Source organism: Rhizomucor pusillus, assembly GCF_041956525.1.
Source record: "Rhizomucor pusillus strain CBS 183.67 unplaced genomic scaffold VTP01scaffold_10, whole genome shotgun sequence".
NCBI lineage: Eukaryota > Fungi > Mucoromycota > Mucoromycetes > Mucorales > Lichtheimiaceae > Rhizomucor > Rhizomucor pusillus.
The window spans coordinates 46,595-61,545 of NW_027192152.1; the positions used below are offsets into that span (position 1 = coordinate 46,595).

Consider the following 14,951-nt stretch of genomic DNA (forward strand, 5'->3'; position numbering starts at 1 on the left):
TTAGCCTTATCCTATACATCAGGATGGGAATGTCAAATAATAGGACGGCTAACGACATTTTGTATGTCTTAAAAGACTCGCATAGCCGGGAAAGCGAGCCAGTAGTAGTAATTTAGCCTTATTTCTGTTATTTCAGGAAGTAAGCAAGGGGCTAATGTTTGCGCAAAATATAAGCCGAGGCCAAAAGTATGAACATTAGGCGCCTGCCAGTTTACATTTAAATCAAGAAATAATCTCGTCGTTGTATTTTATATTTGAAAAGGATAACGTTAATTGAAACCGCTCTGCTGCCCTTACCCTATACCTATAATTCAACGCATACATGTGTATCGGCGTATTATATGGATTTTTGTGTGCGAGTATTATAAGATGCCGGGTGTTGCAATCCATCCCACGTCCTTGCGCCACAGACGGTCTTCGGTTATGCGAGGATCAGCTAGAACCAGGGCTCGGACCTGGCACAAACAGTTTCTCAGCGTCCCAAGAGTCCCAAGCGCCCTGACGTCCGAAATTGTTCGCTCCGATGATGAGCTGCGTGCAGCCCATGTCAGAAGCCCCGTGGTTTGGACGATGAACGAAGACATAAGCTAACGTATCTTATTCTCTGCGAGGTGTATCATTCATAATCGGTTTAGGTTGTGCAGGAATTTGCACCGAAGCGATTGGAGGCGGGATCTGTGCTGGGTGGATATCTTCATCGCTTTCGTCCAGCGTACCGCCATTTCTCTTCTTGTCTTCAGTGAAATCTTTTCATCTGGGTCCCTTCCGCTTTAATTCTTTACTTCATCGTGCTCCCTCTTCATGTGTGAACGCATGCCGCTGGCTGAGTTGCATTGAAAGGCACAAACTTGGCAACCCACTTTTTCCTGTTCTTCACGTTCAATAGGTCTTTTATGTTCGACGCCTGTCAGCACCAATGTTGGAGTGCATTTGGTTGGAGGAGCAGCTCCGAATGAGACTTACCGTTCATGTCGACGTAGCTGACAGTAAAGTCCTGGTGGTAGTTGCGTACGTGATTTTTCAGTTTGCTGTCGTCAGGAAACGTTCTCTTGTCGTTCGGATCGCGGCAATGAGGACAGGTGAGTGTCATGGTGATTTTGTTGCAAAGCAACAGGCAGCGCTGCTTTTGAGCGCCTTGCGCGCAAATTTAAAGCGCCAAAAATGCTGCTTTTTCATGACTTCAATAACAGGAGTCTGGATACGTGAGTACTGGTACTGTCACAGGACACTATATTAGCTTCTTGAAAGACACTTTGGATGAAATGGACAAATATCCGCAAATGAAAGGTTACTATCTCGTTATGGATAATGCTCCTATACACAAGTCTGAAGACATAGCGGAGTACATTACGTCTCGATGATATCGCTGTGCTTATCTCCCTTCATATTCCCCTGAGCTCAACCCAATTGAGCAATTCTGGTCTGTAGCTAAAAGCAAAGCTAAGCGCCACAGGTTTCTCGAAAAAGAGACTTTATCGACCAGAATCAGTGATGCTTGTAACAGCTTAACGTTGAGCGATTTCTACGGTTTCGTTTCACATTCACATCCTTGCTGGGATAAATGCCGCAACAGAGAAAATATGTAACGTTGTATGACTTAGTAGCTAGCCAGGAACATGCGCTCAGGTAATATCAGGTAAGTATCCGTGGCAGCCGGATGGAAATGGACCCCTTTAATCGAAAGATTGCACTCGATTGTTATGAATGCATGCACCGTAGTTTTCGAAACTGGCAGCCCAGCAAACGCTTTGTTGTGCCATACGGAAAACATTACTGTTCTCTGTACGACAGAGGTTATAACGAATAAAATTCTGATCAGAGTCAAATGCAAGCCCTGTGCATTACCAGTTGGTCATAAATCGTCTCTGCAACCAGCAAACCCCTGTGCAGTGTTGGTTCTCAAAACATGTGTGTTTAGGTGAGATCTTAATAAAAGGTAGTACAAATAGAGTGAGCTGACTCTGCTGTCTTTCATTGTCATTCCATATTGTATGTATGTGTTTGAGTCATGGTGCATTGTACCTGATATTATCGTACGGCAACCGATGATGAATAGCAAGTGTGATGTAGCTACTGACATGTAGAAAACATTACTGGTACATGGCACCGTGTTCGCCTTGCAATCAAAACTATCCGTTTTAAAGAATGATTGTGGGGGACAAGATCCGTATGTAGCAAGAAATGGGAAGGCATTGCTTCAGTTTTTCAGGAGAACCTTGTGATGATGGTTTCCTCGACACGGTGTATATGCCACATGTTCCTTCGATAAATTTCAGAGCACTCAATCTTGTGAAATGCAATGAGCCTTTAATTCTACATCAGTGTACGGTACATATGAGGGTACGTTCTGATCTACTTAAAACGTCAGAAGAAGGTGCAAAAGGAAGACTTGACGAGAAATCCCATTTGAAGTCATGAAAAAGCAGCATTTTTGACAGTTTGCGTTTGCGCGCAACGTCGCCGTTTGAATTTGCGCCCAAGGCGCCCAGTTGTGGGTGTGTGCGCGGATTAAGCGTCCCAACCGTCCCATCTAGGGCTCCGAATTCGGTCCGGCATGACCGTTGGCCGACCGTTTAGGACCCGGACCGTCGAGTAGCGGTCAAGGATACTGTATTGGCCCGAAACCCCGAATGGTCGAAGACTGTCGGTCACAGTCGTCGCAAATTGGACCGACCGGCCGGTCCTTTGGCCTGTCCGTTAGGACTATTTTATATTTTGCAACGAATTGTGATGTCCTGCTGTGCGAGGTTTCGTAGACCTATGGCTCTGAGATATCCACAGCGAGAGCCATAGGGAGGCTCGACTTCATAACTGGAAAGGAATCGGCGCAAGCTTTTTTGATTCCGGATGGCTTCGATCGGATAAATGCTTGTATTACGAAAATTCCGCGTTTTGCGACTCAATTTTTCATGAGACTTACGTTATTCTTGCAGATATATGTACTGCAGGACACCGACTATAGCGTGCCATCCATTGATAGTTGTTACAATGGGCATTGTTGGACTGACTCTCTGTTACAGCGAACACCGAATCCTCAGCAACAGTCTCTACCACACCAGTATCTACCGCAGCATCCCCAGTAACCGCAGCAACACCTAGCAAACCGCAGTGCATGCATATATCCTGCTGATAGAAGTGTCGCAGTATCCGCAGCACAACCGCAGCAATATCTCAATAGTATAAATGTGCTCTGTTGGATATTGAATAAAGGACAACCAGTTTCATAACCAGCTAATATCGATATTCGCTCTTCTTCCTTTATTTCTTCTTAGCAACTGTACCACTAGCTGACATTGCTAACTAGAAAACGTCCACGACTATAACACTCTCAGGTCTCAGTCATGGGCAAACAGTACATAACTGTATAGAGACTGTGCAAACATTCTTTACATACGAAGTCAGCGTATAAATCGTAGTAGGTCATCTAGACCACATAGACGAGGATGCTCTCGTTAAATTCCCTGCTCCGCAAGGCTTCGCGGGATCTTGAAAACATGGGCTAATCGCGTGATTCGGAGCCCTAGTCTCGGCAGTATCACCATAGGAGGTCATCTAGGACCACATGTATGATGTTCCTCCCGTTGAAGTCCCCGCTTCGCAGACTACGCGGGTCACCTTTACCCAAACAAGCGCAAGCTCTTTAATCCTAGACGACCTCCAAATAAAGGGATAGAAAATGATGGTGCGCTATGAAGTTTGGCAAGAGTTCAAGCAAGGAGACTGCGAGCACTGCACTCTTGAAAAGTGCAGATATGCTTCTTAATATGAAGCATATGTCCGACGAGGAGGACGTTGTCGACGTAGACAATGTCCTGGTTGGACGAAAGGTTCTTCGCCCAAAGTGGCGCTCCTCTGCCGCGAATAGATGGATGTGTGTGTTGTTGGAAACAGGCCGAGCGTTTCTTCGAGCAACTTTCAGATCTCGTAGTGGTGAAAAAGAGGCGGTAGAGCAAACGAGCCCGTCGCCAACAGCTGCCACTCACAGTCGTAGAGGTGGTAGTACCTCGACAAGCACCTGCTCCTGCCTGGGTTTTGAGCTGAAGCAATAATAGCATTATGCTTGTTTTATTTCTTTTTCTTAGAGAATAGTGACCTGCATAAGGCTTACCTTTCATGCACAAGGACGAATGCTTCTGCTATAAACATATTTAAGCGCATTGGGAAATATTTAGACTTACCTCGTTTGTATCGATATGCATATGAGTATTTTTTTAGAAAAGAAGTCTACAAAATTTTGGGATTTTGAGTCTTTTATCCAACGAGCTTGCGAGGCAAGGGGATGACAGCTATCTTGTTATCAAGCCACCGAGAGACTCCAACAGGCGAGTAAATGCGATGTATCGGCAAGATACAGGTCCAATTGACCGGAGCAAAAGACTTGTTCCACACAGTCCTTCCGTGTGGCTCGAAGGATATGCTCGTCTGTTCCCAGGCGTCATACCAAGGGACAAACGCAAAAAAAAATGTTGGCATTCTTCCACTCCTTCTCCATCGGCTCTAGAGAAATATTTCCATCATTATGGCAGGCAGCTACGTCATCACCCTCTATTCCTTGCTGACACACACAGCATTCGATACTTTTTAATCATATAATATTTGCAAGTAGTATCATTTTTGAAATTTAAATTTTTTCTGAAATAAGATAATGATTTAAATTAATCTATAATATATCAATTTGCCATAAATTGAAACTAATAATAATGGTTAATCCATACATATATTCATTATAAATAGCCATAATTAGATCAATTAATAATACTTGAGAGAAAAATATTGCTCCTGGGCAATCGAAGCATATGCGCGATTTAAGATTGGACGAGTCCAGGTCGCAAAACGGCTCTGTCGATTTGCTCGCCGGTCGACGGATCAACGTCCAGATATGCTTGAATGTATGCACCTCTGATGTTTCTAGGGCATTCCTGGCTTCGATATATTTGGTCCAAGAGCTCAATACTCCACACGTTCCGCACGAGGTTTATGACCATCCTTCTTCCATCATCCACGTAAGCACCTTGGCGGCATAGAACATCATAAAACCCATCGTAATATTCGACCAGGCGATCGTAATGCTCTCTGCTCAGCTGTACATGGTTGCTCATCTTCAGCGAAGCATATGCTGTTGGCAATGGCTCCCATCCAGTGCATGTCATGCATAATCCGTCAGAATTTGGCTCAGCAAGTCTGGAGAAAGTGAAGACGTCGAATGGCGAGGATTGCTGGTTATTTTCGCACATAGTCGAAATAGTTTTCAGTGACGGAATTAGAGTGCTTAAGACATTCATGAAAGATGGGTGCGATTGCAGCTGGCGGTATACTTGTCTGAAAGTGCCTGCAGCGTGATAGTTCTCGAGGAATTTGTCCATGAACGTGATCTCCAGTCCATCCTTGTCGTTGGTGTCGATGTTTTTCAGTAACCCGTTAAAACGTTCAAACTGAAGAGCCAGAACGCATATACTGGACCGAAGTCCCGAATGGTCTGTTGTAAACATGTAACATAAGAGTCTGATAGTGCTCATCAGTCCTTAGCAATAAACATTTTACCTCTTTAAAATGCATATGGAGATGCATATTCGGCGTTATTTCTGCTTTTCCATACAGCCTCTCATATTGCACGCAAAACTTGCGTAGGTTTTCGTGGGCTGCATCGAGCTCAACCAGAAAAATACAAGGCTTTCAGAGCAAGTAGTTGGCTTGCACGAACATAAGCCATGTACGCATATGTGCGCCAACTAACTTCTCCTTCAGCAATCGTGACGATACACCAAGGACCCAGGTGCGCCACTCGTCCGAGGTCAGGTTTAAGCATCCTGTCGTGACTTTCCCCTTTGGCAAATCGTAGCCTCGCGGAAGGATCATCCCTTGCATCTGCTCCGCCATTCTTTGGAAGACCTGTGGACTGAGCAAAGGTTTCTTCGTCTCAGAGTCGATGAACACTGTCCAAAAATTCATCGCTCTCTTTGTCGTACCGGAACATAGGTTGTGCATCGGATCGATGACCGTGCAGCGTACTGGATCAAAGTAGGGTAAGCGATGGAGCTGCGACCAGCGCGTTCCATGCTCTCGCTCGAGGATCGAGCGTTCCTCGTACGTGCAGGCATTTCTCCATGCTTCCGCATGCCGCTTATTATCCTCCTTCGTACGTGGGATACATGTCTGCAGGTCTTCTGCTCTGAAGCCTGACAAGTCGCGCTTCAAAGGATTATCTGGTGCACTGGGAAAGTGTCTTTTGCATCTGTGACATGCGCAAAAAGAACCGATGCCGGTAAAACCAGAGACTTTGCGGGCAGCCGGGATGTCGCATGCGACCATAAACAGAGTAGCTCGGACTCGTACAGCGGACGTGCCTGCGTCGATGGAGATATTGACTGCCGTGTATAGCTTTAGTAGCTCATCGACCAAGGGCTCCAAGTAGTGGTTGATTTGCTGCTTGCTGGGTTCTTTGCTACCAGGCATAACACCAACCAAAATAACGTTCTCGGGTTTATAGCGTTCATCGGGTGGGAGGTGTTGACCGTCAGATAAATTGCCCCGACAGAGTATAAACGTCCAGTTGAGAAAGGTTGGAACCAGTCCACGTTTAAAGTAAGCATAATTGAATGCTTGTCGCTGACAAATCGCTCGCCATCAATACCTTTGATCTCGTTCCACATCTGACCATCATGTATATCATACATGACTCCAGCATGCGGTGTACGAGATCTCCAATGATTGATTTTTCTGATGAAATCAGGACGATTGAAGAGATTGCTGAGAGTGCTTTCCACAGAATTATAGGCGTACACCTTGATAGGGACATGTTTGTTTCCAGACGAGCGTTTAAATAAGCTATCTCCACAGGAAGCGACGTTTCGGGGGAATTTCTTGTGGGTACAAAGCATCTGTTCAACAGGATCTCTCAATCGGTCCAAAGGAAGTTCCTCTTCGACGTAGTTCTTGTGGTATTGCGGGCAAACTATGTAGCATTTGACACCCTTTGTTGTAGACCCGATCGTTGCTTGTTTGCCAAGGGTACTGAGCTTCGTTGACAACCGACAGGCTCCTTGGGAGAATTCCAAAAGAGCATTCACAAACTGCATCAGGAGTTCGGCAGCTGTCTCGGATAAAAAGCGCAATGGGAAATGTGCGAGGAAAATCATGATGAAGGTATAGACTGGATCCATTTCAGTTACAGCGACTGATGGTAAATTAGCATACAGGAAATCCAACTGACAATCTTTCATACTCACTTTCTTCGATAGCAATCGCAGTTCCTCCACGCAAATAATCATCGTCGTTGGCCAGCCAAAACTCCTCAACCAAGTACTCTTCAGCAGAATCTTCACTGTTCTCCTCGGCTCCAAAAGCATTGTCAATGTCGTCGAAGGGGACATTGCTAGCTTGCATAATCGACGGCTCAGATTCCTCCTGGTCGACCTCCATTTCTGGTCCACATTCCTCAACAGCAACTTCAGTCATCACTATGCACTCAGTAATAAGCTTAAAGATCGTACAGAAATAATAGAAGACTAAATTGTGTACCTCTCGACGCGGAACTTTCAAACTGAACACGCGGAATGCTGTTGCTAATGGGAAAGGCGGCCAGGCCTGAAATTCATAAACATGCATTCTTTAGTTAATAGTTTTGAAATGATTTGTATTACATACCTAGTGTCTCAGGTTTGAAACGACCGTAGAGCCGCAAGTATTCACGAAACGTCTTGCGCATTCGCTTGTTATGACGAATGTTGCCCAGTTCGTCAACGTAGGTGCAACGTCGACATTGGAAGTCATAATAGTCCTTGAACTTGAAGCTCGCAGAGATTTCGAAATGAACACGGTGAGCGCTAAGTATGAGTACAGTGAGTAAAAGGAAAGTCTGTGCAGTAGTCGAACTGCAGTATAATCTTAAGACAGCGCCAACCCGTGGATTATTTACCTAATATGGAAGTTAAAGGTTCCTGCTTGCAGGAACTTGACAGGAACCATTTGGTTCCTGCACTGCAGTTCTGCAGGAACCCCGATTTATGTGTAGTGCTTGATTACTGGCCTAAAACGCACTCAAGGCTTTGTTTGCAGACAAAGGCAGCAAGAGGGGCTATGGCCAAATGGATAAGGCGCCTGACTACGAATCAGGAGATTCCAGGTTCGACCCCTGGTAGCCTCGACATTGTATTCCGCCTCTCAGCGGGGGAAACCAATCTTTTTGGTTGGTATTCACGCTTGTCGTATTGTCGCAGCAAGAATCCATACCGCATCAAAAGCTTTTCAGGGCTGATCACTAAGCACCGCGGTCGAAGTTATTACGCAATGCTCAACCGCAGTATTCTTTCTTCTCTTCTATTAAAAAGTGACCACTTGACCTGCCTTTTTGGGACGCCCTCTTTAAGTAATCCATTTCCTCTTTGAGACGTAAAATACTAATCTGGATAGACTCGAGGATGATTTTTCTCCTTTTATTGGCTCTTTTTTCCAAAAATTCGCTGTAGAAGCACTTTTCTCTGGAGGTTGTAGCGATTTGAAGCGTGGGAGGAGGGCTGGATTTTTGACGGAAAACTGTACTTAATTAATTTATACAACTTCCACATGCGTTGGATGGAAGAGTGTATAACAGGATATGGGCTACAAAATTAATATTCACTTTGGAGTTTGGCAGACAGAACGGACACCAATCCGAGGAAGTCGGCTATGAAAATTTTTGGTATTCAGCACCTGTATTCCCACAAAGTCCCCACCCAGTGTCTTTGCGCGAAGGGGCATCGCGACGCCAGGAGTGCTCCAACATGTTAAGGAGATAAAGAGGTGAGCGCTGGAGGTCATCCAAGCACACTATGATCTAGGGCGCCCTGTTGTCGGCTGGATGTCTCTATGCCTTTCCAACTTCTACGTGGATATCCATGTCTTGGACGTCGAAAAAATCCCGAGACTTCTCCCCCGAGTAAAACATCAGGAAAGATTCACCCCCCGACGCTACGCCTCCTAAGCGGCATCCAATGGATTATAGACCAAACTCGTTTTAAAGGTTGGCCGTCGATCCGGCGGGGAGGTCATAGATCGACCATCCACGGACGAATTCTTGGATATGGACGACCTCCGCTACTGTTATGAATTTGAACGAAAATTGTGGGCGCATGTGCGCCGCAATGCAGGAGCGCCAACAGCAAATCAAGAGTATACTCCATCGAGTGCCGGTCTGAATAAACCGGAAATTCGACCGCGCCGTGGTTGCAGAAGCGAAGCGGATGCAAAATCACCGGAGAATGGATGTTTATGAAGGCCAAGCAAGTTTATTCCACAACCTCGGATCAGCACCGCGTTTCCCACCAAGCGCGCGAGCGTAGCGAGCAAAAAGCGCTTGTATTCAGTATAAATGGACCTGAAATCAGAAATAAAGAAGATCATCTTTCGTCTACAATCTTTTCCGTGATTTTCGGTTATTAAGTCGTGTCGAGTTCTGGATACTACGACATAACGCTAGTTCTTTCGGCGTTGAGCCGACGGACAAAAATAATAAATGTCGTGCACGGACTCTAGCAATCTCCTTCTTGGTCCCTTCCCTTTTCATCCATATCTCCATTGCATAGTCTCAATTACAACGTTTTATCCTTTTAGCTATTTCTTTATTACTGTCAGATGCTCCCAGTAATTTCTACAGTCCATCGGACTACAACATGAGCCTGTAGTTCTCCCACCTGTGATGTCCAGCTCTAGCGACCACCTATTTAATACGATGTCTGGTAAGTGACAGTACAACCGTCTTCAAACTTCATCACAAAAAATATAATGGAGAGTGGCGTAGATGCCTATCTTTGTCTTTTTTCTCAGTGAAGATTCTGAAGTGACGACGTTCAGTGTCAACGCACTTACTTTCATTTGTTACTACGCACCTTCCAGTACTTAAACACCACACCACCCGCCTGGTATGGTTAATATGAATTATGGACTGGTTTATGCTAACTACGATCTTTGAGGAACTGTATTGCTAGACGCGAACTTTGCGGACGTTTAATCTCAAATTCGCTTCTGCGGAAATCATCACATCTTGGGAAATATGCTAACTGGATGCCTGGTGCAAAATCCTCCTAGCTTATTCAAAGCTCAAAAGTATATTCAACTGGAGTCAAAGACTACTATAACGCTCAGTATATTTAAGATACTAAAGCCGACAAGAAGCTTGTGATGCTAAGTCCATCTTTGCGAATTCAGAACCTAAGAGCATACTAGCAGGAGTCGAATAATGCTTCCACGGTGCTCAATACATTTCATACTTTCAACATGAATTGCAGCTGTATGTTTTGTTTCAAATTTCAGTGAAGTATAGTCTGTTCATGACGGTGCTCGAATGTATTTGATGTAGAGGAATGCTGTCCGTTAAGATTCAGGACGATGTATTTTTTTGTAAGCACTGAGAAGAGTGTGTTTTTTTGTGGACAGTTGATACAGAATTATTTCAGTATTGGATCATGTCACCTGCGAGGTGATGGTCTAACAGTAGGTTTGCGTTGGAATTGACGTTTTATCTCTTCGATTATCGTTTCTTGCAGCGTTCACTTTGGTGGTGATGCTAATGACGACGACGATGATGATGATCGAAGAATTATACTCTTACAAAAAAGTTTGCCAATAGCGTTGAAGGAATTGCAAACCGTGAATTTCGTCGTTTACTCATAGAATAAAGAAAAGCATCTACCTATACCGAATGTGATCCACATTCCATTCCTTTCGCTCATATGACTACTGACAATATGTTCAGACAGAAAACAAGAAAAGTTATAATGCTCCCGCATGCGAGAAATTGAAATTACAAAGCATGTGCACCACAGAAATGGTGGTTTTGTGGTCGCGGACAATATTTAGATATTTCAAGAAGGAGGTTACAGAAAATCAACAGAAATGACTCGATAAAGCGCGAAACTATACGCCGTTAAAGGTATGATCTTTTCTGGGTATGTATCGTTCTTACGTGGCTAATTTACTCAATCTCAAGGTAGCATATTAACATGGGGTGACGCGTATATATCTCAGATATTTAAATATAAAAAACATTTCTAGATTTCAAACGTTTCTATTTCAACTGCAAAGATGTACCCAAGTGCTAGTATGAATATCGATCCTACGGAAGCTATATGTCAACCTATAAGTCTAACAGAGTCATTCCGTATCAATTGACCGTATTACACTCAACGACTGCTCGGTTTATCTCGAAGGCTATCAGAGAAAACATTGAACTTACGAGATGTCGACCATGTCCTGTCCTCAAGAGAATAAGGATTGAAAAATACAAAAATTTACAGAATAATGAAGAACTCTTAGCCAGAAGGATCATAGCCAGACAGCAACTGCTAATGCATGAGGATCAGCCAGGTACACAATGACAGAGGTTTGTCCACCAAATCCATCATGGATAAAAAGAACAATGTCATTCTAGTGTACCAAGCTTAAGCAGGAAACGGCAAAGTCATCTCATGATATGTTTATGGTTACGTGATAGGGTCAAATATTAATGATAGGTGAGCATTTTCATGATAGCTACCTTATTATATCATAACATATACATCTGTTAAATAGTAAGGGTTTAACATGGTTACATCTTATCCACCAAATACACCTAAAATCATATAAACATGGCCGATTCTCCATAACAAGATGCCACCTCGAGGTTCTTACTGTTTTGATCCATCGATACCCCCATTTCTCCTGTCAAAGATGGAAGCAGATAATTAAGGACTTGCGAGGAAGCAGTGTCTATATAGTGCTATAAATCGATGTAAGATGATAGCTTACAAGGAATAGGCCATATCCTAAGCTTCAAGTCATAAACTTAAAGACCATCTTGCTTGAATGCATTTGTGAGCAACAGACGAGCATTTGCTGCATCCACTTGAGCATCCGTATGATATACAGCGTTCGTTCACGACATTGACTGCCTTTGTAGATCATAATTGCAAATATGGGTAGGTGTTGCTTTCCCAGAGTGAATATCAAACTCCAATGCCAGGTACTCCGTTCTCCTTCGTTTTGGATAAATAGCTTATGGTCGCTAGGTTGCTAGTCAGCAGAAGATAAGACAAGTGGTACCAAACTGTAAACATATCGTCATGCTCTATGCCCAGCATATTACTGTAAAGCACGATGCATATTGTCTTTGATATTTCTTTTTTCAATCACTGTCCTGTCTTTATGCTCCGTTCATAAGTCATTAAGCATCTATACTCTATATAAACAACATATCCAGTAAGAAAACTTACGTTTCTATCGTTAAAATTGCCCTCATATCTATTAATGGTTTATTGTCTACGTCATTATATGTTACAGATGTTCTGTTTCGGCAGTCGTCAATGACGGTTGCTAAAAGGCTATACAAGAGCTGGAGGCTCTCCTGCCGAGAATGATCTCCAACAAGAAGTCTTGTAGGCTACATCACGCAGACTTTGAATTGAAATGGCTTAGCAGCTGAAGAAAGATAGTAACATAATCATTCCTTCGAGAACCATTACTATCATTCACGTACCTGTCCTTTCCAAGGAAATATCAATGCAAATATAATGTACTTACACATACATTTTCCAGAACAGTAGCGTGATCTTCGTTATGGACACAATCCAGCTGGAGCTGAACGCTTTGTTTCATATTTGTAGCTTTCTCGACAGTATTCAAGTCGTTTTGAAAGAAAATCTTGTACGCGAGAACACTGGTGTACGTTGTCCTTCAGCAGATTCCAACTTCTCCAACTATGAGATATACTATTAGCATCTGAAAAATGGACATGGTAAGTTCAAGTATTCCCCATCAAGGCTGGCACTGTTCAAGCCCAGTATACTTCCTCATATTTCAATCCCAAGCATTATCAAGATGATTCTGTAGCATTACTTGAGGTCAATAATGCAGGGTTACAGACTTGTATCGGAGAACTGTAGAGCGCGTTGAAGCGCACACGAAATACGGATGCTTTGCCATCTCTCTTTCGGAAATGCATGTGCTTTCAGTATTTTTCTCCGTGCGTATTCACCATGCTGATTGCATTCATAAACGTTTATGTAGTTGCTGCATCGTACACAGCTAGTATGCTTGTATGTAGTTTTTTTTGAGACAACTGTCAAGGTATTTCGTAAGGTAGCGTAAAGTTGTAAGAGTTTGATTGTCGTGATATTGAGCCGGAGTTTCTGGCAATGCATAAAATCACTCTTTTGAAGGATGCTTCATTTGCTTATCTATCGAAAGGAATCTGAAACCCGACTGTCACAACAGGAGAGGCAGTAAGAAAACGATGACTACTTTATTATTACCATCATTGTTATCATCATCGGCCAGCAGCAGCACGTATCGAACTTTTTGAGGGTGATGTATGGGTTGTCTGAACTGTTGATATGAGGGTTCTCTGGGAGAGCAAGACGTTCGCTTAAAGGGAATGCAAACATTCTGATTCCTGGAATCAATGCTGCGATAAAACAGACTTCTGCTCAAACGTGATGCTCTACTAATCAATGCTGGATTCAGATCAAAAAGGATGCCAAGAGCTTTATTCAAGTAAGTGGAATTGAAGTACCGAAGTTGGTGATAATACTAACCAGTTGGTATGCGCATAGATCAGAAGCTAGCTGGATCGTCCCAGAAAAAGGTATTGTCTAAAGGAAATATAACGAAGATAGGGGAGATGTGTCTACATTATCTAATAAAAAGTGCAAGGTAGTTGTTGCCATTGCGCTCATCACATCAACACAAGTATGTCAGGGAGAGCAATGACTTAATAAATCGAATCCGCACGTCAGAAGCTTCTATGAAGCAGTTGTATCGGCCAGTGTACCAGCATGAACGCCGTCTTTGTGACTTGTCACCCTCTTGAGTAAAGATAGAGCCGTACGACTTGCTGCAGATGAACCTGACTGCCAATTTGTTGTCGTTATCAAGGTCTTCAGACAAGCTGCCTGCAAGATTGCACTACTGAAGGAGTCCATCGGTCATAGAGCATCCAGATGCGCGAGAGGCTGAATGGAAGATAAGGATATAGGTACTGCTTTTAAATGCAGACATGTATTGGCCTTTAATGAATGGTTAAAATATATGCCAACTAAGGATAAAAGGACATAAATTAAGGGTAAAAAACAGCTCAATCAGCTGCAGAAGCTATTGCTTTCCAAAAGACATCATTCAGAGTGGCATTTTGACATTTTTATCTGCAAATATGGCAGGTTATGAAGAATTTCAGCATTGTCTGTTGGTATGGAAGGCCACTGAGCTTTGTATATGGATCTACGCAATATACTTCGGAAATCGATATGAAAGTGCAAGGCTACAGGTAATAGATGCTCTTTCGTATATTATCATTGTACAATAATTGAATTAAACTAGCTTAGTTCCTTTTTGTTCATTTTCTTTTGTTTGCGGTTGAGGTTCGTCTCTGTACTGCATCTTCGTATTGTTGCTTGTGAATGTCGCACGATATGATTCTCGAAACAAGTTTTTCATGAAATTAAAAACCTCATTTTCTTGTAAGTCTTGGATATCCTTCATAGCATGCTGGCACATATAATCTTGCATAGTTCTATCGGCTGGCCGATAGTTCCATTCTTTTCGCAAGCCGTACATTTGTACGCTGCTCCTTGCTGTTGAACACCATTGTTACGCAGAAATCTGGCTGAATTTGTGTGTTGTCGGCGATTATTCGAAGGATTCCATTGCGGCGAAACCAAAGATTAGTATATTTGATCAATCAATTCGTTATGGCCGTTGAATATACGCCCCATGTTTCGACCTTCTTGTTCGCAGAGCACACAGGTGCGGAGCCATGCAGCGTTTCTTGTAGATTAATTATATTAAGAGAACAGTTGCTCTGGGAAGTACTTCGATTTCCTTTCCCGTGACTCCTGCTATGAGGCGTCAGCATCTCATTATTATCTCAAAATGAAGGTTATTTAAAGTGGAAGATTACCTGACTCTGTAGTTTCATTTGCCTGAAGTTCGAACTCGATAGGAGG

General features: G+C 43.3%; 5 protein-coding genes and 1 non-coding gene across 6 annotated transcripts; 2 read left to right on the top strand and 4 right to left on the bottom strand.

Moving 5' to 3' along the window:
* Positions 1-432: 432 nt before the first annotated feature.
* VTP01DRAFT_980 (uncharacterized protein) lies at positions 433-1,090 on the bottom strand (the record flags this gene model as incomplete). The annotated part of the gene is made up of 2 exons (XM_069389065.1): positions 433-587; positions 964-1,090. The coding sequence occupies 2 exons, from the start codon at positions 1,088-1,090 to the stop codon at positions 433-435; spliced, it is 282 nt and encodes a 93-aa protein (XP_069238388.1).
* A 2,599-nt stretch (positions 1,091-3,689) lies between these two features.
* Positions 3,690-3,948, top strand: VTP01DRAFT_981 (uncharacterized protein; the record flags this gene model as incomplete). The annotated part of the gene is made up of 2 exons (XM_069389076.1): positions 3,690-3,827; positions 3,892-3,948. 2 exons carry the CDS (start codon positions 3,690-3,692, stop codon positions 3,946-3,948), a joined length of 195 nt encoding a protein of 64 aa, XP_069238389.1.
* An 857-nt stretch (positions 3,949-4,805) lies between these two features.
* Positions 4,806-5,489, bottom strand: VTP01DRAFT_982 (uncharacterized protein; the record flags this gene model as incomplete). The annotated part of the gene is made up of 1 exon (XM_069389087.1): positions 4,806-5,489. One exon carries the CDS (start codon positions 5,487-5,489, stop codon positions 4,806-4,808), a length of 684 nt encoding a protein of 227 aa, XP_069238390.1.
* A 184-nt stretch (positions 5,490-5,673) lies between these two features.
* VTP01DRAFT_983 (uncharacterized protein) lies at positions 5,674-7,965 on the bottom strand (the record flags this gene model as incomplete). Its single annotated transcript, XM_069389098.1, has 6 exons — positions 5,674-6,606; positions 6,678-7,150; positions 7,227-7,457; positions 7,519-7,584; positions 7,645-7,871; positions 7,916-7,965. The coding sequence occupies 6 exons, from the start codon at positions 7,963-7,965 to the stop codon at positions 5,674-5,676; spliced, it is 1,980 nt and encodes a 659-aa protein (XP_069238391.1).
* A 105-nt stretch (positions 7,966-8,070) lies between these two features.
* On the top strand, positions 8,071-8,143 carry VTP01DRAFT_t58. The gene has a single exon. It is a non-coding gene; the product is annotated as a tRNA-Arg (tRNA).
* A 5,546-nt stretch (positions 8,144-13,689) lies between these two features.
* VTP01DRAFT_984 (uncharacterized protein) lies at positions 13,690-14,593 on the bottom strand (the record flags this gene model as incomplete). The annotated part of the gene is made up of 2 exons (XM_069389109.1): positions 13,690-13,914; positions 14,561-14,593. The coding sequence occupies 2 exons, from the start codon at positions 14,591-14,593 to the stop codon at positions 13,690-13,692; spliced, it is 258 nt and encodes an 85-aa protein (XP_069238392.1).
* Positions 14,594-14,951: the final 358 nt, after the last annotated feature.